The sequence below is a fragment of the Periplaneta americana genome, chromosome 5, assembly GCF_040183065.1.
Source record: "Periplaneta americana isolate PAMFEO1 chromosome 5, P.americana_PAMFEO1_priV1, whole genome shotgun sequence".
NCBI lineage: Eukaryota > Metazoa > Arthropoda > Insecta > Blattodea > Blattidae > Periplaneta > Periplaneta americana.
Genome location: NC_091121.1, coordinates 192,286,391 through 192,312,995, shown reverse-complemented (window position 1 = coordinate 192,312,995; position 26,605 = coordinate 192,286,391). Strand labels below are relative to the sequence as shown.

Sequence of the window (26,605 nt, the reverse complement as noted above, 5' to 3'; positions counted from 1 at the left end):
TCTTGAAGAATCGAATTTCAGAAGCATCTGCAGCGAACTCTGGCGACATGTTTACGAATGTCTTTAGGACTCCATTGATACGTTGGACACAATGCTGTGAAATGGATGGCGGTCATGTTAAATTACGATGAATTACATTATGTACACACCAGAGTGTTGCATTGGAGTTAAATCGCTCTCTTGAACTCGGTCGAGTGTCGCACCCTCGAGTGAAATAAGATCGGCCGTGATACGCTCGTAATAAATAGAAGCGCAGTGCAAGGTCATCTCACCGACATGTCTTATCTTGTATGGAAGGCGACAGATAAGATACACTATGTTTTGCTCACACGGTAAAAATAAGGCTTTATTTTCTGCGTTTATGACAGACGTTTAATGGAACAGTCAATGGAACGTACCAAAACAGGAACATGAAGTTATAAATAAATAGTATGAAAAACTTCGATATACAGTTATTATTGCTAATTAATAATTATTCAATGTTTTATTTACCACATATATAGGGACATCATTTTATTTTTACTTCAATTTTTATTGTACCTGAGTTTTTGAATGTACTTCACTCCCACCCCTTCAACCGCTTCCACACAGATCCAAGACCGCATATACAGTCATAGTAGCCACAGTACGTTCCAAAAATATGTTCGCATTTTCCAGTGACGAAAGAGCTTTCAATATTGAATCATTTTCGCACAGGTACTGTCGTCCATTTGCCTACGTCGTATCCCGGTTTCCCCTACCAGCTTTTATTCGCCAGCTAGTGGCTGGGCTGTCTTAGCTCTTTTCTGAGAACATTAATTTCTGTTAGGAATTGGACGTCTACGTAATATTATACAACTGTTTAAAATAACTTAAATAAAAGGGCCTCGTTAAGTAATTAACTGTCACGTGATTTCCCTCCTTTCTACGACCCTACGACATAACCACTTGGACGGACAGTAGATAGTATGTCTGAGTAATTTTATCTTTTCGGGCAGAAGTGAAGATTGAATTTACAGTACGTAAGGTACTCTTTTATAGATTAGGTACAGAATTATTTCAACATGAGTTACTAATACGAAGAACGAAACTGGTAATTGGAATTAAGTACAATAGTCTATAGTGCGATAATATGCACATTAGAACTGAAGTCTATATCGAAATGTGTTTAATATCCATATTATGATTATTTTTCAATTTAACTTCATTCTCTATATTGTACGCTAATGTCTTGTAGACAGTATAATATAGGCCTACACTGCATAATGAATACGTCCACATGGATGGCTCAGTTCGTGAGTAAAAACACTCATTGTTTTGATTAAACAAAAACCTAATGAAAATGATGAAACTCAAAAGCGCAATATTTCCTAGTTTACATAAATGGATGAACTACTTTTCTTCCCTCCTATACCTAGTAAAGTGATTTGTTTGTATATTACGTCAGTATCATCGAACTCCAGTCGTGGAAGGGGATAGCAAACGGCGTTGATCCAGATGTATAGGCAAGTTAAAATTAAAAATGTTAGTAAAAATAAAATGATGTCCCTGTATAATATGTAAGGTCCATACATTGTGTTCCGCCTATATACTGCGACAATGTAGAAACGTTTTACAAAATATTATTGATATAGCAGTAGCCTAGATTAATAACAATATTAGTACAGAGATAACATCACAGAAAATACAATAAAACGAATAATCATGCTGCACAACTGTTACAGACGCAAAGATTCATTCACTAATTATTAGAGATTATTATTATTATTATTATTATTATTATTATTATTATTATTATTACTACTACTACTAGAAAACTTGATACGGTTCTTGCATTATCGTGATTGTGTTCTCCGTTTATAATAATTATATTTACATCCAATAACATCTATCAGATGTGGCAAAAACAAAATCACTCCTGTGTGGAAAAAAAAAAAAAATTACCTACAACATTTATATTACATTTTAAAGCACGTTTTGTAGTTGTACTATGTAGAGGTTAGTTAAACACTGCAAAGTTTTGAAATGATAAACATCTATATGTTACTACACAGTTCATCACTGTAACAAGAACGAATATCTAACGCTCGGCTTATACAGTTCGAGGATCTATCGCTCGTGACAATTTTACCCAACATGCATGTGCGCTATCTATCGGATTATGCTATGAACTATTTGGCGCTCGAGCGAAAACGTCCGATGCAGACCTCTGGTGCACACCATAGCATTAGCTCTATATACAGATCATGTCCGAATAATCTTTATTTCATTAAAACGAATCGAGACTGTATGTCCTTTCTGTCTAGTGCCTAGACTCCGTGGGAGAAGATAAACATCCAAAGTCTTTTCGGGAATCGAACTTCAGCTCGATGCAGTTTTAAACAGCGACTATGTAATTCAGGCTCTGCGGATAACATATTTACATGATTGCTTTAAATAATTACGAGAACTTATGTGAATAGAATAATGTTTGTGTGAACTCACCTATTACATTACCATCCGAGAAATATGAAGCTTGAACTTCAAGCGGATCCGTAGCAATCCAACTAGCGGCGTGCAATCAAAACCACATCTGATTGGTCAAGAGCCTCATAGCTCTGAGAAATTCACTTCTTTATTTATTTTGTGAAACAGAGAATGATAAGAATTACCAGAACAGACAGCAAAGGAAATTACGCAGAAATTATAATTAGTTAGCTCTGTATTAGCGTGTCTGCCTCCAGACTAGCCGGCCCGGGTTCGATTCCCGGCGGGGTCAGAAATTTTCATGTAAAATTTCTACCTCGGGACTAGGAGAGATGGCGGTGCATAACTTCTAATCACTAGATTGTGCACCAATATGCCTGGGTTAAACCCCAAATCTATCCACAGTGCATATGAAAAGATGGCATATGTCACTGTTGATAGTGATTCGTCCGTCGGATGGGGACGTTAGGCCTGGCGGCCCCCTTGGTGCTATTCAACAGGAATAGGCTACGTGCCGGCACCGGGTTTCCCCTTCTCCCTTCCTCATCTTCATCATCATCACTCATTCCAGACACTACACTTACACATACACATAAATAAGGTGTACAGAGGAATAAAATTATTTTATTTCCACACAACTATTTTTGCTTGTAACTTTCGACTCAGTCATTTCCGGACCAGGGTTCCTTATCTTAAATTGATACATGTGCCCTTCCCCATCATCCCTGAAAGTTGTAACAACACCTCGGAAACACCCTGTATATAATGAACTTGTTTAACATGATATTTCTGGCTGATTTACAAAGTATCGAGTATATCAATTATATTTAATGTAGAACGAAGTCTCTTTCCGCACTAGATATGAACTGTAACTTGGGAATTGACAATCACATGAGAACGCCACCCCCTCCCTTTTTCTCCTTTCTCTGAAATGTTTACTGAAGTGTTGCCTCACCTCTTGTTTCTCCACGGTATCATGTACCTTTCGTCCACTGTCAGTAAATGCTCCATGCTACTGCTCTTGACTCGAACCACGTTAGCTAGATGCTGGTCACCTTCCAAAGTCAGCTATTGCCACAACGAAACATTAGATTATGGTAAATACACTTAGCAATAAAGAACTACGTGTATAGTATATGCCACCTTTAACCTCTGTTCCTCTCTCAAAATGAGAGTCAACGTTTCACAACCATACAGAACAATCGGTAATATAATTACTTACTGGCTTTTAAGAAACCCGCAGGTTCATTGCCGCCCTCATATAAGCCCGTTATCGGTTCCTATCCTAAGCAAGATTAATCCAGTCTCTATCATCATATCCCACCTCCCTCAAATCCATTTTAATATTAACCTCCCGTTTACGTCTCGGCCTCCCCAAAGGTCTTTTTCCCTCCGGCCTCGCAACTAACACTCTATATGCATTTTTGGATTCGCCCATACGTGCTACATGCCCTGCCCATCTCAATCGCCTGGATTTAATGTTCCTAATTATGTCAGGTGGAGAATACAATGCGTGCAGTTCTGTGTTGTGTAGCTTTCTCCATTCTCCTGTAACTTCATCCCTCTTAGCCCCAAATATTTTCCTAAGCCCTTATTCTCAAACACCCTTAACCTCTGTTCCTCTCTCAAAGTGAGAGTCCAAGTTTCACAACCATAAAGAACAACTGGTAATATAACTGTTTTATAAATTCTAACTTTCAGATTTTTTGACAGCAGACTGGATGATGAAAGATTCTCAACCGAATAATAACAGGCATTTCCCATATTTATTCTGTGTTTAATTTCCTCCCGAGCATCATTTATATTTGTTAGTGTCACTCCAAGGTATTTGAATTTTTCCACCTCTTCAAAGGATAAACTTCCAATTTTTATATTTCCATTTCGTACAATATTCTAGTCACGAGACATAATAATATACTTTGTCTTTTCGGGATTTACTTCCAAATCTATCTCTTTACTTGCTTCAAGTAAAAATACGGTATTTTCCCTAATCGTTGTGGATTTTCTCCTAACATATTCACGTCATCCGCATAGACAAGCAGCTGATGTAACCCGTTCAATTCCAAACCCTCTCTGTTATCCTAGACTTTCCTAATGGCATACTCTAGAGCAAAGTTAAAGAGTAAAGGTGATAGTGCATCTCCTTGCTTTAGCCCACAGTGAATTGGAAACGCATCTGACAGAAACTGACCTATACAGACTCTACTGTACGTTTCACTGAGACACATTTTAATTAATCGAACTAGTTTTTTGGGAATACCAAATTCAATAAGAATATCATATAAAACTTCTCTCCTAACAGAGTCATACGCCTTTTTGAAATCTATGAATAACTGATGCACTGTACTCTTATACTCCCATTTTTCTCCATTATCTGTCGAATACAAAATATCTGATCGATAGTTGATCTATTACGCCTAAAACCACACAGATGATCCCCAATAATTTTATCTACATTTGGAGTTAATCTTCTCAAAAGAAATTGGACAAAATTTTGTACGACGTCAATTAAAGTGATATTTCTCGAAAGTTACTACAGTTAGGCTTGTCCCCCTTCTTAAAGATCCGGTAATACAACTGTTTTATAAATTATAACTTTCAGTTCGTTATTTATTCAAATACAAATAAAATATACAATCAGAAAACATGTAAAGGGTGCGTCAGAAAGAACGGATGGATTTCAAACTATCGATACGCAACGAGGAGAGAGATATAGTGAGGGGGACCACGACTGTTGGGTCAGCCAGAGAATGCAGTTTCAGTTGAGAATATGGTGTTGGTCTGGTGTACATCGTAGAGACATTTTTGAAAAATGAAGAGTCTGTGATCGCCACTCAGGACTCATTTCGACATCGGATGTCACTCTAGGATTCCAACTCGGAATACAATTTTGCGGTGGGTGGCTTCATTTCGTATCATAGGTTCAACATTAAAGAAGAAATCACATGGACGAAATTCTATTGCACTGAGATTGTCCGAGGCTACGGTAAGATCTCGCGCCCTGCGACTTCTTTCTTTGGGACCATTTGAAGGCGTAAGTTTGTAAACATCGATCACATACACTGGACGAACTGAAGACAGCGTTTCGTGAAGAAATCGTGGCAATTGCACCAGCTATGACTGTGAAAGTGATGGCGAACATCAGAAAACGCCTCGATGCCTGTATTGAAAGCCAAGGACATCATATGGATAATGTTGTTTTCCATAAATAAACTGCATGTATTGGTGAATATGTTGACAACAATAAATTTTTGATTTGGTGAATCTTTACAATTTTCTTGCCATGTGAAATCCATCCGTTCTTTCTGACGCACCCTGTATAACATAGGCCATTATAAATATGTACTATGTAATTATGTAATGTAAGTTAATATGGTAGAATTATAGAAATGGTTTCGTGTCTGCTACAAGATGAGTAGTTGTCAGGTGTTTTAGTTTTATAGTTAATATATCATTGTAAAACAGTTCATAGCATATAATAAAAAAAATATTTTTAACATGATCACCGAGTAAATAGGCAGAAAAATGAAATCACAATGTGCGTTTAATTAAAATTTTTCTTTATTCATTTTTATATCTGCCCAAGAACCCTAGGTTAGTAGCAAGCCATAGGTACTTGAGAATCGAACTTTCTATTTCTAATTGCTAGGTATGCAGCCTATTTAAGAAGAAGAAGCTCGTAACTCACTCCTTTCAACGTATCGTCCAGGTGGCTGGGGTTCAAGATGTAGTCTTGGTAACCAATGTAGGAAACTAGAGCGTCCACCTTTTCCAGCGCCGCCTTTTTCGTTTTGGAATCCAGCCAGTCTGATTTTTCTACTATCATTCTGAAACTCGTCTTTATTTCTTCCATCATTTCCGCCACCTGCCACAAAATAAATTATTCATGACCGCTATAAAGAACACCAAAAATATCATACAATATTAAGACAGATAAACCATAATGAAGTCATTGCTTACATACATTTCTCAGAACTATAAGGGACCATTCTAGCTTTGTTTAATGTTTTTCTTTCTCAGCTACTCATTTTCCTTTATTTCCTCTTTTGGTTTCTTATCTACTATCTTCATCGTCTTTTTCATAAGGGACGGTGGATCAAAAAGCAGAAATGTAAAGGTCCACCATAACTATGAATTGTAAAATAAGCTGATAAATACCAAATTTCTCTCTTGTGAGCTATTCCATCTCAAATAGACCGAAATATAGAGAAAACTGACCTTACGATTTCTAAATACAATGAAACTTTTTTTGTACGTAGAGAACTGTGATATAATGCTTTGTGCAAAGTTTGAGGCATCAGAACTTCATAGTGTTTAAATAAAAAATATTTAAATTTATCGTATTTTCATAAAATTAGCAACTTTAAACTGTTGTAGCTCCGAAACCCTTTCACCCAATGATCAAAATCATGGTTTATTTTGATGCTGAGAAATTAAAGTTTATATTGACATATAAACAGATTTTCTTACTTATTATGGAAATGGAGAAATTTAGATTTTTCTTCATTAAGACGTCTTTGCCTAGGAAAAAACAGTTTAAATATATATAGTTAGATTCCGTATTGAAAGTACAAATAAACACATATTTTTTACTGATGGTATGTTGATAAGAAAGTATTGAAAATATCAAATAAAGAAAATAAATAGTACGCGTGTGAACTAACCAGCTCACTGTGAGACGGGAGCTAGCCCAGATAAGCAAGGCCAGGAGACAAACACGTTGTGTTTCGTCTAGTAGCGCATAGCTGGGCTAGCTTTATCACAAGTTTTCATAAACACAGGAGTAAAATGACGCCCAACGCTCGCTTATCTTCAGCTCTCGGCCAGTGCGTGCGGTACTGCGCCGTTCAAGTCCAGGCGTGTGAAAATAATTTATTTAATACCCTCGAAACTTATTGCCATACCACTAAGCAAACAATGCCGAATACCTCTTAATAATGCAAGTTTTTTTCTCAATTTTTTTTTTTTTTTTTTTTACATTTTTACAAATGAGCAAAAAGCCTAAAAGTAAGTAAAATCAGATTATTTGTCTCTCTGTGTACAATAAAAATAAGGATTACTTCTTAACATAACCTACCAAATGTCAGCTTCAAAATGAGCTCCCGTTGAATGATCTGCAGTAAATGGTTCCAGAGTTCTGAGCGCTGAAAGAGGCTTGTTTTTATAAAATACGCTAAATTTGTCGCTCAGCAATACGAAAACCGTTTGATTTTCGATAGTGTATTTTTGAAAATGCACTCTCCTCAGCACCTTGTATAAATTGGGAAAAAATTAGAGTATAAAAATGCGAGGTTTTTTACTGATCGATTTCATATGGAATAGCCCTTGTAAATATTTTGTTACGTGGCTTTGCAATGTATGTTCTTAACAGCTCAATCTCTATTTACAAACGGAAATTATAGACAAACATGCAGGAACGACAGTCTAACAAACTCTGAAATTGTACCTTGTTGATAATTGTTGTTTTCTCCACGTCATGTGCTGCCACCAACGCTACAAGTCCTTTCTGAAGAAGTTTGCGGACATTGGCCACGCAATCCAACCATCTGGGAACAAATGACTGTTTTGTGGAAAAGTGAGATGAAGGATACCTTCATTGTCACAGCAGTGGGGTAAGTACGACTGTTAACCAATCTTGAATCCGTATGCCCATCTATGTCACTCACTCACTCACTCACTCACTCACTCACTCACTCACTCACTCACTCAATCACTCACTCAACGCCTTCATGTGTTAGCGAATGCATATTAATATTATGTGAATAGATTGCAGAGAAAAAACAACGGGGAATCAGACTCTCGGCCGAGCCGCTCGCAGACTCCGATTACATAGACAGCTTACTATTAATGATACGCAGCGTAATATCGGTAATTCGACGCAATGCAAAGTATTAATATAAAATATTACTAAATATGTGTCTTATAACATTATTTACTTGCCAAAATTTAGAAAAATAATGCTGAAGTTATTTACTTTTCTGTTTCAAACATTAGTAGGGCGTCTGTTTAACAAGTGACGCACTATAATCCCGTCGCTCTAATTTCCGGCAGCCAATCACGTTGCAGGTCGGCTACATTTAAACGTGTGCGTCTTGTAATTCGCAGATGAAGACGTTAAGGATTTCCTAAGGCCCAATAAATACTTAATACAATCGCCCGCCATTTTGGTTCTTTCGTTTGCGTTCGCAGAAAGGACACGAGGACGTTATTTGTTGCTCAGTTATTTGCTGAATTGCAATGCGTTTGATTTATTATCATAGGAGCTACGACATGATAATATTTAACGGTGCGGCAAATAGATTCCTCGTCTGGTAGCTCGGCAACGAAGGAACAAAAATGGCGAACGATACTACCTACCTAGATTTTATAGAGCCTTGACTTCCTAAGGCGTAAGCAAAGAGTAGGAGTCACGCCGGGAATAACAGCGTCGCGACTATAACTTTATATACCGTACTTACGTAACGATATTTATCAATAATATTATGACTAGAACCCTGATGTTTAGGCATTTATAACAGTTAAAGTAGGCACGCAAATAAGGCAATAAAAAGTAAGAAAAAAGGCACAACAAATTGTGAGAAAGGCAGTATAATTTTTAAAAGACATTATATATTTTAGCGATAAATTGAAATTATATCAACGTAACTCACATTTTTACTTCGTAATTGACACATGTTGACTTATAAAATACTTTCTTTTTCGTGATTAACCGTCTTTTCACAAACCTTACATAACAAAACTGCCTCATCGGTTGAAAACACATGGGCACCAAATTCACTAATGTAAGTATGAAGTTTACTTGTCAATGGTTTACTGAATTTAGGCATTCTAGCTAACCGATCTTATACCTTCTGTCACCCGACAATAACTGACTGTTCCTCACTCAAATTTCTTTCTCCTACAATAACAAACACGTGCAGCACAAAATTGTAACAGTACTTACTTACTTACAAATGGCTTTTAAGGAACCCGAAGGTTCATTGCCGCCCTCACATAAACCCGCCATCGGTCCCTATCCTGTGCAAGATTAAGCCAGTCTCTATCATCATACCCCACCTCCCTCAAATCCATTTTAATATTATCCTCCCATCTACGTCTCGGCCTCCCTAAAGGTCTTTTTCCCTCCGGTCTCCCAACTAACACTCTATATGCATTTCTGGATTCGCCCATACGTGCTACATGCCCTGCCCATCTCAAACGTCTGGATTTCAAGTTCCTAATTATGTCAGGTGAAGAATACAATGCGTGCAGTTCTGTGTTGTGTAACTTTCTCCATTCTCCTGTAACTTCATCCCGCTTAGCCCCAAATATTTTCCTAAGCACCTTATTCTCAAACACCCTTAACCTATGTTCCTCTCTCAGAGTGAGAGTCCAAGTTTCACAACCATACAGAAGAACCGGTAATATAACTGTTTTATAAATTCTAACTTTCAGATTTTTGGACAGCAGACTGGATGATAAGAGCTTCTCAACCGAATAATAACACGCATTTCCCATATTTATAAATTGTAACAGTAAGATTTGAAAATATGAAAGGAAACAATTGGAAATGCTACGTGACAACTTATATGAGAACGAGCTTAATATTTAAAACTATAAAGCTGATTGTTGGTATCGTGAAGACATGACAATATTAGATTTGTAACTGTGGATTGTCGATCATTATTCATATTACACCAATAGTATTAAAGCATGATTATTAGCAGATTAAGCACCGAAATAAATTACTTTTATTTACTATTGTTAGTAAAGTTAGTCATTGTTTCAAATTTTTAAATTTCATACACATTACATCACAATTATTAATTAGAAAATTGCAAATAAACAAGAAATATTCCTTTAAAATGATAAAAAAGACACCGTAAAGTGGGGTGACTTTGAACAGTAATTTAGCGCATTTCTAAATTAAATGCTGTACCCTATTTCGAAAAAAGCGAACTAGCTTACTGACAATTTAAACAGTTTTTTCGCAATAGGGCACAGCATTTAATTTAGAAAGGCGCTAAATTACTGTTCAAAGTCACCTCGGCGTTCAAAGTCGTCCCAGTTTACAGCATTTATTATTGAATTAGTAAGAAACACACAAAAAAAGCAAAGTAGGTAAAATAAAAATGGGCCCTATAAACTTTGATTTACCCCAAATCACATTTAATCTATGCAAATAATGATTTACGATTTACTTACATCCAGTAAAAAGGCATTTTGCCAAATATCAGGGCTCTAATTATAACACTTTAAATGTCAATTAATATACCACTGTCATTCAATATATTTCAGTATTACTTGTATTTATCCTGGTAATAATGAACAGTTTGACTCGTAGACATTTTGTTTTTGCAGCATTAACTTCCCATGATTGTACGAGAAGATTCGAAGAGGACGGCAGTTACGTAGACTTTCGGCTCCCCCTACTACCATTAATGCACAGCACAATGTCAATACGGCGGTTGCTGTCGTCTGCGATACAACAAACTTTTCGGTTGATTTTCGAGTTCGTCATTTTTTCCGGTTTTATATGCTTATTTAAGTTGTGTTAACTCTCGCTAGTGGTTTTATATTTTATTTTATCCGTCTTAATATTTATTTTATTATTGTAAATATTTTTATTTTATCACTTATTATTATTATTATTATTATTATTATTATTATTATTAATAATGAATTATTTTGTATTACAATCTTTGTATCATTTCTGTCACGATTATGCTATTATTATTATTATTATTATTGTTATTATTATTATTATTATTATTATTATTATTATTATTATTATTATTGTTACTATTATGCCTATCATCAGCATTATTATTTGATTTCTGAAAATTTATGTAGACTACTGGGCTGTACCCGAGCACGAGCATATGCTCATTTCGGGTATCCATACATATGTATTCATTTCAAATGTAAATTGTAAATAAATTTGAATTTGAATTTGAAGTTGAAATAGTTTTGGTATTAATTAATCTGAAACAACTGTTACAACTCATAATCATTCCAGATTTCGGAAAAACAGCATGTGTTATGGAATATAGGTATCGTGCATTTGGATGTGTGAGAGACTTTCAGTTTACCTGGGAGTTGGTTCAACCGTAGCTGACATAACTCGCTCCAACGCTTCTGTTTTCGTTTGTCTGACCGCTTTAACGGACTCTGATGCCAAGTCCTGTACCACTTGCCACCAAAGAAACCTTTCTGTAACAACACATTGTTCTGTTGTTTAGAAGTATCAAGTTGTGAATATATAAGTAAATAAAAAGTTATTAATTAAATATTAATGCATATTTAGATTTAGATTTATTTAATAATAAAAAAGTAAAGGTATCCCCGTAACATGCCATGAAGGCACTTGGGGGGCATGGAGGTAGAGCCCCATGCTTTCCATGACCTCGGCACTAGAATGAGGTGGTGTGGTCGGCACCACGCTCTGACCGCCTTTTACCCCTGGGAAAGACCCGGTACTCAATTTTATAGGAGGCTGAGTGAACCTCGGGGCCGTTCTGAAAGTTTGGCAACGAGAAAAAATCCTGTCACCACCTGGGATCGAACCCCGGACCTTCCAGTCCGTAGCCAGCTGCTCTACCAACTGAGCTACCCGGCCGCCATTTAATAATAATAATAACATATACATAAAACAATGCTACATGAAAGTACCCTGACAGAGCAAAGCTCGTGTTCGGGGACAGTTCCGTTTTGATAGAAATACTTGAAAATGACACACAATTTTACATTGTTCACCAAATATACCTATTTTTTCTGAATTAGAATTTAAGATTCTGATTTCACAGATTATACATACCGGTGATTCACAAAAATAGAAATCTCTACTGTTTCTAAAATAAAACTTAAAATTCTTGCACTAAGATCACATTCTTAAGAAGAGTAGATAGAAACATACATAAATATATATACTTTGTAGACAAAATACTTAAGAAAAAAGGGGTAGTGCGTCTTCTGTGTAGTGTTGTCACGTTATATAGTAAAAACGGTGAGTAAAAATACATTGTTGAAGTTTTTGCTAGAAAATATGCTGAAGACAGGGATTGAACGAACGGGAGTGTGGCGTGAGAGAAAGTGTGTATATGAACTGCCGAAAATAGAGCCAAAAACGAAAAATAAGAGCCAAAACGAAAAATAGAGCCAAAAACGAAAAATAAAGCCAAAACGAAAAATAGAGCCAAAAACGAAAAATAGAGCCAAAAACGAAAAATAGAGCCAAAAACGAAAAACAGAGCCAAAATTGAAAAATTGAGCCAAAAACGAAAAACAGAGCCAAAAACGAAAAACAGAGCCAAAAACGAAACATAGAGTACATTGAAACGAGTGTGAGAATGCAGGGAAGGAATTGTTTCATTTTTAAGTTGTGAAAAATATCGAATATAAAAGTGTTAGCCTATATTTAATCTTAATTTATCTTCTCTCATTAAACAAACACTTACTTTTACTAGTTTGCAAATTCGACGAAATTGTCAATCTTTAAACTTTCTTTATAAAATTATTAACAATAAGTTGGACTGTGTTGGTTTATTTTATTATATAACATTATATGCACCTAAGCTTAAAACGAAATTTGTTTTACATACCAAGGACAAATACTGAATCCCACAAAAATTCCCCAGTTTTCCAAATGTTACAGTTATACAATAAATTACATCCTCATCCGAATGTTGATATTTTCAATATGAATTTCTCTAGATACAGAATTATCATATTTTATAGAATATTGTTGTTAGTTAATTTGAAGCTACTTTCACACCTTATTTCAATTTATCTTTTTTCTTTCCCTTTTTTCTATTTTGTTTCAGTTTTTAATAAGTGTATGTTTCCTTTTCTTTGTTTATGTTTTATCAATTAATTTGTTAGTCGTGAACATTGTAATTGGGCTTTGCCTGTTATGTTCATCAACAAATAATTAAATAAAATAAAAAAAAAATAAAAGAGATTATTGCACATTTGGAGCTAAGAAGTTCATTTCTGTCGTCTGTAAAAGCTACACATACACAATTTTACGGCCGTCAAGAGACACGTCTCGTCATGTCTGAATAGAATATACTGCATGCAGAAAGGAAAATACACAAGCAATGATCTTAATACTCACGTATTGTTTCAATATTGGTGTCTGCTATTAACTTCGCTATATCCTCCATGTATTTCAAGTCGTCTACATAAATGTTATCTGTGTCCTTAAATATTGGACTTTCTAGATGTTCCAGCAAAACATTTACATATGTCTTCCAGTCAATCTGTATTAAATAAAAGTAGGCAACTTATATAGAACAAGTCGAAATTATAGTATGTACAGGGACATCATTTTATTTTTACTAACATTTCTAATATTAACCTGGCTATACCTTTGGATCAACGATGAAGAACAGGAAACACCGTTTGCTACCTCCTTCCACGACTGGAGTTCGATGATACTGGCGTAATATACAAACAAATCACTTTACTAGGTATAGGAGGGAAGAAAAGTAGTTCATCCATTTACGTAAACTAGGAAATATCGCGATTTTGAGTTTGATAATTTTCATTAGGTTTTTCTTTAATCAAAATACAGTACAGTATTAACAATGAGTGTTTTTACTCACGAACTGAGCTATCCATGTGGACGTATTCATTATGCAGTGTATATTATACTGTCTACAGCACATTAGCATACGATATAGAGAATGAAGTTAAATTGAAAAATAATCATAATATGGATATTTAAACACATTTTTGAAAATGGTGGCCGTTCATTTCGATACAGGCTTCAGTTCTAATGTGCATATTATCGCACTATAGACTATTGTACGTAATTCCAATTACCAGGTTCGTACTTCGTATCGGTAACTCATGTTGAAATAATTCTGTACCTACTCTGTAAAAGAGTACCTTACGTACTGTAAATTCAATCTTCACTTCTGCCCGATCCGAAAAGATAAAATTACTCAGACATGCTATCTACTGTCTGTCCAAGTGGTTATGTCGTAGGGTCGTAGAAAGGGAGGAAATCACGTGACAGTTAATTACTTAACGAGGCCCTTTTATTTAAATTATTTTAAACAATTGTATGGGTATAATGTTACGTAGATGTCCAATTCCTAACAGAAATTAATGTTCCACTAACATTTACAGAGAGGCGAATAGAAGCAGGTGGGGGGAAACCGGGATGCGACGTAGGCAAATGGAAAATGATTCAATATTGAAAGCTCTTTCGTCACTGGAAAACGCGAACATATTTTTGGAACGTACTGTTTACTATGACCGTAAGGCTACTATGACTATATGCGGTCTTGGATCTGTGTGGAGGACGGTTGAACTTCATTAATAGAAAGGGTGGGAGTGAAGTACATTCAAAAACTCAGGTACAATAAAAATTGAAGTAAAAATAAAATGATGTCCCTGTATATCTTGGATAGGATTAAATTTGTCTTTTGGTTTAGAATTCTATGTCCACAAGGGGCCATCTGCCAACAGTCTGCTTACGCAAAGCAAAGTATGTATTGCGAATAGGGTTGGGCGAGTAAATTACCTGAACTGAACAAAGAAAGAATATACTTTCAATTCCGTACAGCAAATATTTTCAGGAAAAAGCCTAAGCAGCCTAGCTACTAGCCTTTACAGAGAACCAGCAGCAGAAACTGGCGGGGGGAACATAACCACTCGGACGGATAGTAAAAAGTGCTGCCACGTAGTGAAAGCGGAGGATTGAACTAAAATACAAGTATGTGCATACATTTTATCTTTCCACGCTCGCGGCAGAAACTGCCGAGGAGAAACCGGGATGCGACATAACCACTTGGACGGAGAGTAGGAAGTGCTGCCACGTAGTGAAAGCGAAGGATTGAACTAAAATAAAATTATATGCATACATTTTATCTTTCCACGCTCGCGGCAGAAACTAGCGGGGAGAAACCGGGATGCGACATAATCACTTGGACGGACAGTAGGAAGTGCTCCCACGTAGTGAAAGCGAAGGATTGAACTAAAATACAAGTATGTGCATACATTTTATCTTTCCACGCTCGCGGCAGAAACTGGCGGGGAGGAACCGGAATGCGACATAACCACTTGGGCGCACAGTAGGAAGTGCTGCCACGTAGTGAAAGCGGAGGATTGAACTAAAATACAATTATGTGCATACATTTTATCTTTCCACGCTCGCGGCAGAAACTAGCGGGGAGGAACCGGGATGCGACATAACCACTTGGACGGACAGTAGGAAGTGCTCCCACGTAGTGAAACCGGAGGATTGAACTAAAATACAAGTATGTGCATACATTTTATCTTTCCACGCTCGCGGCAGAAACTGGCGGGGAGGAACCGGAATGCGACATAACCACTTGGGCGCACAGTAGGAAGTGCTGCCACGTAGTGAAAGCGGAGGATTGAACTAAAATACAAGTATGTGCATACATTTTATCTTTCCACGCTCGCGGCAGAAACTGGCGGGGAGAAACCGGGATGCGACATAATCACTTGGACGGACAGTAGGAAGTGCTCCTACGTAGTGAAAGCGGAGGATTGAATTAAAATACAAGTATGTGCAGACATTTTATCTTTCCACGCTCGCGGAAGAAACTGGCGGGGAGAAACCGGGATGCGACATAACCACTCGGGCAGACAGTAAAAAGTGGTGCCACCTAGTAAAAGCGGAGGATTGAACTAAAATACAAGAGTGCAAACGTTTTATCTTTCCACGCTCGCGGGAAGTAGAATGGGAACGGCTGTCCACATGCAAGAGTGGAAAGATAAAATGTATGCACTGTACTGCCCTACTGAGCACAGAGGAGGTAACTTCCAGTTAGTTCTGAGATATCAGCACTAAAACGCTTAGTATAACATGTATGCAAATGCACATAGTCATAGTTGTGTATAATTTTTAAGGTATTTAGAGCCTAGCTACGACTATAAAACTTTAGTGTTAAGTGCAAAATAACGTTAGTTATATCTTTTTTTTTTAAGTTTGCAGTCACCCCTTCTGTGCTTAGTAGAGCAGTATAGTGTTTAATTTAATTTCTCTTTCTGTCTACCCATCTTACTTACAAATGATGATTATGAAAATAATGGGTGTTCATTTCAAAGTGTGTCATGACGTCACTGTTGTGAGTCAGCGATTTGAAGCGAGTTTCAGCTTTTATGTAAGAGATGTTGCCTATTATTCAAGGCGTTCAATCTGAACTTGAGAACGTGTACGGTATAACTTGAACGTCGTAGCAACAGATGGCGGTCTGTACGGTCTGTGTGCTACCATAACCTCTTTCGAACTGTGTTTTGCGCGAGCAAGTCGTACCCAGGGTATTTGTTATCATCGGTTGCGTACGGAAACATTCCACAACTCAAATCAAATCAAATGCCTCGTGTCCATGTTGACCGTCGAAGTTAATGTCAACAAATACGTAAGTAATCGTCTTAACGCTCTCCCCATATCCCGACAGTAAGAAAAAACTCACCTCAGTACGTGTTTCCAAACAGTTCACATTCCTGCCACTACCGGCGTTACGGTACGTATCGGTAAGTACTCTTCTGAATGAACGCCGTACTTGCCAGGCAACTTCTCTGGCACATACGTAATACGCCTCTGCGGAAGTGTAGGAAGATTGAATTCTCTAGGCTCATCGGCTAGCCACATGACGACATACAGCGAGCCATGACACACTTTGAACTGAACTCGCAGTATAACTTAGCAGAGGAACGAGTTGAAAAAAGAATTGGCTAAATGAAAGTATTCTGGAAAACCTGCACCACAGCCCTTTACGCAACACAAATCTAACAGAATACATGAAGGATCGATTAGGATTTGTTAGGAATCAACTACATATCCTCTGTCACTACATAATTATCAAGTAAATGTGGGCTGCAAGTGAATATACAGTAGCGTGCAAATTAATCCGAACAACGTAATTACTTATGCAAAAACACTCAAACGGGATAAAGAAGGATCTAAGACATACCTCAGTAATCTATGTGGCCTCCCTTGTTCCTAATAACAGCTCTGAGACGATTTGGCATGGATTCCACTAATTTCCCACAAATATTATTCATTTCTTCACCGCGAAACCATGCACCAATGAGGGCAGAAATCATCTTCTCCTTTGTAGAACAATCCATTTTTTGCTTTCTTCTTTTGCAAATTGACCACAAGTTCTCAATGGGGTTGATGTCGCGTGAGTTGCCTGGCCAGGGGAGTACCTGAATATTCTTCTTGTTGAAGAATTCTGTAGTTTTTCGAGACGTATGGCATGGTGCCATGTCTTGTTGGAACACACCTCTGCCATCTGGAAATGATTTTTGCAGCTGGGGTACGATTCTGGTTTCCAATAAGTGAATATATTTGTCAGAATTCATCAATCCCTTGATAGGTATTAATGCTCCAGACCCTTCATGTGTAAAACAACCCCAAAACATTACTTTAGGGGGGGGTATTTGGGTGCTTGTTGGAGATGAGCTGCTGTTACTTTTTCGGATCCTTTCCGTACGTAAGAAGCACGGTGGCCGTGGACCTCGAAATGAGACTCATCGGAAAAAGTACATTCTTCCAGTCATTCACTGTCCAGTGTTGATGTAATTTTGCCCACATTAAGCGTTTTTTGCACATAAGAGGGGTTAGCAGTTGCTTCTTAATAGGCTTACGAGCCCTTCGTCCAGCTTCAAAAAGCCTACGCCGCACTGTTGTGACGTGAATATTCGCCCCAGTGGTAGCCATTAACTCGCGGGTTAAGTCGACAGCAGTTAGTCTAGGATTTAATTTACTTTTCCTGACAATTAAACAATCATCTGCAGGTGAAGTCTTCTTTTTCCGGCCACAGTTTCCCTTTTTCCAGGGTGTGATGGATCCAGTCTCTCTGTATCGTTTTATGATCGAATTAACAGTAGCCAAACCGATGTGACATTCTGCAGCAATTTGCCTCTGTGTCATAGAAGAATGCTCTGCTAATGTTATAATTTTAGACCGTTTTCGTGGAGTTGTATCCATTTGTGAAGACGACAGAATGTACACAGGATTGCAGTATTAAATCTTCAACACAACTGAAATGCTTATAAGTACAAAACGACAGGCAAAATGTCACATATTATAAAAAATAATAACGACAGACCTTCAACAATGGAATTACACTTACTACAGATATATCAATTAAAGCGGTATGAGCAGCTGTGAGGCCAACAATGACAGAAAATGTAAAAATATGTCGTGTTCGGATTAATTTGCACGCTACTGTACTTTAAATACGTAAAATTATGATGTGAAAGTATAATATTTCCTTACCTTACTTCCGAATTGAGATCCTTGAATCCACGTATCCTGTTGAATTTGAAGATCTACTATTGATACTCGGGTACTATTGCCATCGTATTCAATATGCTTGGTTATTTCCTGAGACGAAATAATTAATTTAAACGGTGGCACCAGAAGTAAAGCGAGACTTCAGAACACTTCAACTCTTACGAGTATTTTCTCTCTTTATGCTAGTAAGAAGAGATAAACTCAATATGCCTAATTTAAAATATTAATTAATAGCCTTGTAGGGCTAATCATTTTAGAACATTACGTCAATTATATTAACTTTAGAATACTTCATGCAAACAAGTTTGTGTCTCAAGTTCTTTTCTGCAGTAAGTGCATTGTATATTCTATATTCTTATTACACAGGGTGTCCATAAAATAAGTAACTATTTCGTGTTTACGCTAACTTAGGAATGTTTTAGTTATAGGTTGACCACTAAGTACAATGTTGCATCGACATGGGAAACTATTAATAATGGAATTCCTCACGGATCAATATTAAGTCCCCTACTTTTTCTAGTGTTTATGAATGATCTTGCCCCCCTAATAAAAGATGTAGGTCATCCCATATTATTTGCAGATGACACAAGTATAGTAATTACAGCCAATAACTCCAACACATTCCAATCTTCAACAAAGGAAATTCTATTCAAAATATGTGACTGGTTCTCAGTCAATAAATTGGTATTAAATTGTAACAAAACTAACATAATTCAATTTAAATCCTGTCCAAATTCAACGTCGCAAATTTCTAGCGCAATAATTAACAATAGATCCCTATTAGAAACAACAACAACCAAATTTCTTGGCTTAAAAATGGATAATGCGTTAAATTGGAAAAATCGTATTAAAGAAATTACTACCAAATTAAATTCAGCTTGTTTTGCTATTAGATCTATGCAAAAGATAGTAAATATCAATACCTTAAGGACAATATACTTTGCATACTTCCACTCGGTAATGCGTTTTGGAATAATATTCTGGGGAAATTCCACAGATAGTAACAATATATTTCTATTACAAAAAAGAGTAATTAGAATAACAGTAGGTGCCAAACCTAGGGAATCGTGTAGGACTATTATCAAGAAACTACAAATAATGCCCATGGCTTGTCAGTATATCTTTTCATTAATAATCTTCCTCGTATGTAATCGTGAAAACTTTGTAACTAATTCAACAGTTCATAGCATAAATACACGTCAAAAAATGACTTTCATACTCCATCGGCAAGTCTATCGTGCTATCAAAAAGGAGTGCGTTATATGGCAGTAAAAATTTTTAATAACCTCCCTATCGATAAAAAATGAAACTGAAAACGTAAAATTATTTAGGGCCAAATTAAAGAAGTACCTAATTTCTCACGCCTTCTATTCTGTAGGTGAATTCATGACATTCAATAACACTTCACGAAATTGATACTAAAACTTTGTGTTGTACTAGTAGACTATATTGTAAATCTCGTCTGTATATATTTCATCTAGACTGTGACTATAAATTAAGATTTTATAATAGTATTAAGTTTTTTGGCTTGTTCCATATTCTAGCTGTAAAGCAAAGTATGAATACGATGGAATGCTAATAAATACAGTACAATACAATACAATACAATACAATACAATATTGCTGAACGTGTTGGCGTTGCAACATGTCGTCTACAGGATGTTCCGTACGATGAGCTGCGACGACGGTTTCAACGGAAATTTCGAAAGGATGTTGAATAAGTCCAATGTGTGGTTGGGAATCACGCAGACAAAGATCTTTGAACCACTTTTTTTTTTCCAAAGAGAAAACCATTACTGGTGCCTGTTACTTGGATATGCTGACAGAGTTTCTGCAGCCACAATTGGAACAAGATGGTATCGTGGACACTGTTTACCAATAAGACGTGCCCCTTGCCATTATGTGACAATAGTTAGGGACTACTTGAGTGAAGTGTTTCCCAACCGGTGGATAGGACGAGGAGGCCGTAGACCATGGCCAGCAAGATCCCCAGACCTTACCAGACTTTTTTGTATGGGGATTCGTCTACACAAGAAAAGTGTCTAACTTTGATGAACTGAAACAAAGAATTCGTGATTCAGTGTCAATAATCACACCACAATTTCTGCGAAATGCATTCCGTGAAACCGTGTCCAGATGGGAATTATGCAGGGACATCAATGGACAACATGTCGAAAGAAACCAGAGCCTCCTTTTTGCAACGAAACGATTGGCAGCTCAGCTCCAATTCCACTGTAACTTGCTACCAAATGCCCGGAATCACAACGTTCTTGCAATAAAAGGTAGGACATATTTTTTAACGCATAAAACGAGCAAAACATTAATTCCATCCCTTTTTGCAGAGAGCCCTTTAAGGGGAGTTGGTCGTTATCGCATGCAAAATAATGTTAAAAAGTAGCCTATACTCAAGCAGTCATAAATGTAATACTATTTATCAGAGAACTTTCATTTTTTTACTGATATACACATTAAGCTTTAAAAAAATGGTTACTCTAGAGTAAGTCTTTATCCTTAAATTGATTTTTGAATTTAAAAATGATTTTTTTTTTATAAATTCACTACATGCCTATGATTAGGTACACTTAATTCACTCATCATAGCGCACATTGAATTGAAATTTTAGCCACTTACAGCTAATAGATACTGAAACTTACCCTACTAGAATTATTAATATATCTGCAATGTTATGGGCATAGGGCTCATGCCAATCATCACTGTCAATAAATAAAAAAAATTGACGATGAAGATTGGTATAAGCTCTATGCTCATAATATTGCTGATATATTAATAATTTTGGTCGGGTGTGTTTTAATATCTATTAGCAGTAAGTGGCTAAAATTTCAATTCAATGTATGCTGTAATAATTAAATAGAGTACACCTGATCTCAGGCATGTAGTGATTTTATAAAAATAAATATGTTTAAAATCAAAAATTATTTTAAGGGTAAAGATTTACTCTACAGAAACCATTCTTTTTTTAATTTAAAGCTTAATGTGTATACATATATCACTAAAAAAATGAAAGAGCTCTGATAAATGGCATTAAATTTATGACTGCTTGAAAATAGGCTATTTTTACCATTACTTTGCATGTGATAACGACCAACTCCCCTCAATTGGCCAATAAATAGAGTCGTCAGTCCTTGTTTATATTCATGTGTGCCACTAGTTTATTTTCCCAGAAGTAACAGAAGTTACTAAATATTTTCAAGTTATTTTTTACTGACACTTTTTTCAATTTTGGTACATTTTTGGCAATAAATCTGTGTAGCGATTATTGTTAAATTTGAGCGGTATGACCGTTTGTGAAGCCACCACTTATATAAGACTGCACCACTATTTGTATTATGTATGAATATTAGGCTATCATCTCTACCTTGCAACAAGGTGACCGTCTACAGAATTCATTGCTCCTGTGTACGAGAGTTTCAGAAAAGAATATACCTCTGAGAGTTTATCTGAGAAATCCAGTATATCAGCGACTATGGCATCTACTGAGGCTTTGTTGAGCTTGCGGGGGTCGTTTTCAGCCTTGCCCCTGGCATCTATAAGCTGCAGCAAGCCCGCCATGTACACCTCTTTGTACTGACGTTTCTGCGAGGCGGAAACCAACTTTTTCTCAGTAGGGAAACCATCGTAACTAGTCATAATATCTTCGGCCGTCGCTACCGCCGGAATTGGCGTAGACAGCTGAAACATATCACGGATGTATAAGATATGGGCCACGAACCGATTGTCGAAATTGTATCTAAACAAATCATGTTTGTAGACTATATACACACATCAAAACTGTCAGATGAAACGTTATAGAAAATTCTTAGTATAGGTACACAAATAAATCAAATATTGGATATACATAAGTGAGTTTTTCATTTTTATATCCACTAGAAACCATGGTAATCAATGTTGGAGAAACCGTCTCCATTTTAGTGGCAATAAACAAATTAATGAATCACTCGTTTAATTTAATGAATGAATGAATGAATGAATGAACAACTGTCTTTGAGGATTTTCATTGTTCAGAATATGGATTAGTCCTTACGACCTGTCCCGGATTCGGGCATGGTCCAGCCCACCTGAATAAGTATCCAGTCATATCTGTAGCGTTCCATTTTGTCATATCACTACATAAATAAAAAAATAAAAGAAAGAAAAGGCATAAAAATAAATAAATAAATAAATAAGTAAATAGATAGATAAATAAAAATAAATAAAATACATAAATAAAAAATAAATAATAAATAAATAAAAAACAAATAAATAAATATAAATAAATAAATATAATAAATAAAATAATATACATAAATAAATACGAATAAATAAATTAATAAATAAAACTAAATAAATTAATAAATATAAATTAAAAAATTAATAAAAATAAATAAATAAGCAAGTAAATAAATAAATGAATAGATAAATAAAAAATGAAATAAATACAAAAAATAAAATAAATAAAAAATTAAATGAATAAAAAAATTAATTAAATAAAAATAATTAAATAAATAAAAAATTACATAAATGAAAAAATAAATAAAAAATTAAATAAATAAAAAATTAAATAAACAAAAAAATTAAATAGATAAAAATTAAATAAATAAAATAAATAAATAAATAAATAAAATAAAGAAAAACAATTAAAGAAATAAAAAAATTAAATCAATAAAAAATTAAATAAATAAACAAAATTATCATACATATTCCGAAGTAATACAGTGTTAAAAGTTGTGTAATCAAGATGTATAAAATTAAATAAATAGAAAATGGAATAAATAAAAAATTAGGTAAATAAAAAATTAAATAAATAAAAAATTAAATAAATATGAAATTAAATGATTAAAAAAATAAATAAAGAAAAAATGAAATAAATAAAAAATTAAATACATAAAAAATGAAGAAATAAAAAAAATTAAATCAATGAAAAATTAAATACACAAAAAATTAAATCAATAAAAATTAAATAAATAAAAAATTAAAGAAATAAAAAAATTTAAGAAATAAGAAAATTAGATAAATAAAAAATAAAAAAGAATAAAAAATGAAATAAATAGAACAAATTAGATAACTAAAAATAAATAAATTAAAAAATTAAATAAATGAAAAATTAAATTAATGAAAAATGAAATAAATAAAAAAATTAAATAAATGAAAAAATAAATAAATGAAAAATTAAATAAATAAAAAAATTAAATGAAAAAAAATTTAAATAGATAAATAAATTAAATAAAAAAATTAAATTAAAAGAATTAAATAAATAATTAAAAATAAGAAAAAATAAGAAATAAAAAATAAATAAATGAACGAATAAATAAATGAATAAATAAATAAATAAAGAAAAAATAAATAGTAAATAAATAAAAAACAAATAAATAAATAAAAATAAAGAAATAAATATAAATAAATAAAATAATGAGATAAATAAATAAATAAAAATAAATTAATTGATAAATAAAAATAAATAAGTTAATAAATAAACATAATTAAATAAATAAATAAAAATAAGTAAATAAATAAAAATAAATAAACAAAAAATACAAATAAATAAATAAATAAATGGATAAATACAAAAAATAAAATAAATACAAAAAATAAAATAAATTAAAAAAATTAAATGAATAAAAGTTTTAACTGAATTAAAATAAATTAACAAATAAAAAATTACATAAATATAAAAATTAAATAAATAACAAATTAAATATTTAAAAAATTAAATAAATAAAAAATTAAACAAACAAAACAAATCAGATAATTAAAAACAAAAGAAAACAAAACAAATAAATAAATAAATAAACAACTAATAAGTAAATAAATAAATAAATAAGTAAATAAATAAATAAATAAATAAATAAATAAATAAATAAATAAATAAATAAATAAATAAATAAATAAATAAATAAATAAATAAATAAATAAATAAATAAATAAATAAATAAATAAATAAATAAATAAATAAATATCTTGTGAATGGAGGATTTAACTTCTTTCATGTTGAAAACCAGTCATTAAACTGCACAGCTTCACTGCGAACGTTAGTACATAATTAAATTGCTTCTCTGCTGTGCATATTACTGTAATGTAACGACTCAAGTCGTCCATCATTAGTTGCGGATATATTTTGAGTTGTTTATATGAACAGAGTGTAGTACGCCAGTGCAATAGACCTGCTGTATATGCCTGAAGGTAATGTTTTGGTACGAACTTCCTATGACATCAGTTACGACATCGTCCCACACAAAACCACCAGTTTTTACGACGCATATCACAGCAGCTGGAATTTAGTAGTCCGTTTCTATGAAATTACCAGTTAGCTTTTTTAAATATGGATATGAAGAATATTAAAGAACGTATGTGTATCAAGACAGTTGCATGTGCCCACCTTTAAGTATTCGTTTCCGTCTTCTTCCTCCTCATTAAGTTTGACAACCAAACTCATGATTTTCAACGTTCGTTGTATTCGAGCCAGTGTGGTGGCGATATCCCAGCCGGCAGATGTCTGGCTGTCAGGAATCTGTGTCGGTAAACTCACACGGCCCAACACGTCCAGCATAGGTTGTAAGCCTAATTTCTCCAGATTCTCTGTAGCAAAGAAACGTTCGTAATGAATAAGGTCAGCTTGCAGTCAATGAAACATCCAATGTTACTTACTGGCTTTTAAGGAACTTGGAGGTTCATTACCGCACTCACATAAACCCGCCATTGGTCCCTATCCTGAGCAAGATTAATCCTGTCTCTATCATCATATCTCACCTCCGTCAGATCCATTTTAATATTATCTTCCCACCTACGTCTCGGCCTCACCAAAGGTCTTTTTCTCTCCGGCCTCCCAACTGACACTCTATATGCATTTCTGGATTCGCCCATACGTGCTACATGTCCTGCCCATCTCAAACGTCTGGATTTAATGTTCCTAATTATGTCAGGTGAAGAATACAATGCGTGCAGCTCTGCGTTGTGTGACTTTCTCCATTCTCCTGTAACTTCATCCCTCTTAGCCCCAAATATTTTCCTAAGAACCTTATTCTCAAACACCCTCAATCTCTGTTCCTCTCTCAAAAGTTATTAAAAAGTAATAGGGGAGACTGTTATATCTTGAGCATTGTGTGCCTTGAATCATGTTTTTGTTTCTGATTTTTGCTGCTACTTAGCCGACTCAAACTGAAGTACAGGGACATCATTTTATTTTTACTAATAATTTTAATATTAACCTGGCTATATCTTTGGATTAACGGTTGAGAACCGGAAACACCGTTTGCTACCCCCTTCCACGACCGGAGTTCGATGATACTGGCGTAAAATACAAACAAATCGCTTTACTAGGTATAGGAGGGAAGAAAAGTAGTTCATCCATTTACGTTAACTAGGAAATATCGCAATTTTGAGTTTCATAATTTATATTAGGTTTTTGTTTAATCAAAATACAGTACGTTAGGTATTATAGCTCGCGGAGGAAACGATTACTGAAAACTAATGGTGGCGTTGCTGTCTGTTTTGACGTGTGTATGTAGGCACGCCGAGGGGGGAGAGGTGCGAGCCGATGGAAGTACTGTCTCTTCCAAGAAGATGAACAAATGAGGACATCGCTGTGAAAATAAAGAACGTAGCAAGAGAAAAATTCGAAGCTAATTAAACGCGCAACATATGTTTACGAATGAAATAATAATACCGTGCGATACAAGACACGTATTCACATGCAATGGAACAAACTGAAGTCGTAATGTAACCATCACAATGCAAGGCTGATTCTATCGATGTCATTTCTCTTCCGACTGTACTCTTGAATTTCATTCAAGTTATCTCGTGACCTTTCCTCTCGCCCGCTCTTCCTTATCGCAGTGTTTGATTCGCATTCCCTCCGTCGGTAATCCGTGTTTGCGAGACCTATAACGAGTGTTTTTGAAT

At 34.8% G+C, this 26,605-nt stretch overlaps 1 protein-coding gene across 1 annotated transcript in view; it reads right to left on the bottom strand.

The window, feature by feature from the left end:
• Positions 1–3,396: 3,396 nt before the first annotated feature.
• The window catches only part of LOC138700462 (endothelin-converting enzyme 2-like), a 52,655-nt gene continuing 29,446 nt past the window's right edge, over positions 3,397–26,605 (bottom strand). Inside the window, exons 7-14 of the mRNA XM_069827074.1 lie at positions 25,083–25,282; positions 22,154–22,399; positions 18,692–18,799; positions 13,541–13,685; positions 11,517–11,637; positions 7,892–7,991; positions 6,134–6,310; positions 3,397–3,513 (exon numbers count right to left, since the gene is read on the bottom strand). Coding sequence (XP_069683175.1) covers positions 3,397–3,513; positions 6,134–6,310; positions 7,892–7,991; positions 11,517–11,637; positions 13,541–13,685; positions 18,692–18,799; positions 22,154–22,399; positions 25,083–25,282 — 1,214 coding nt within the window. The remainder of the gene's footprint in view (positions 3,514–6,133; positions 6,311–7,891; positions 7,992–11,516; positions 11,638–13,540; positions 13,686–18,691; positions 18,800–22,153; positions 22,400–25,082; positions 25,283–26,605) is intronic.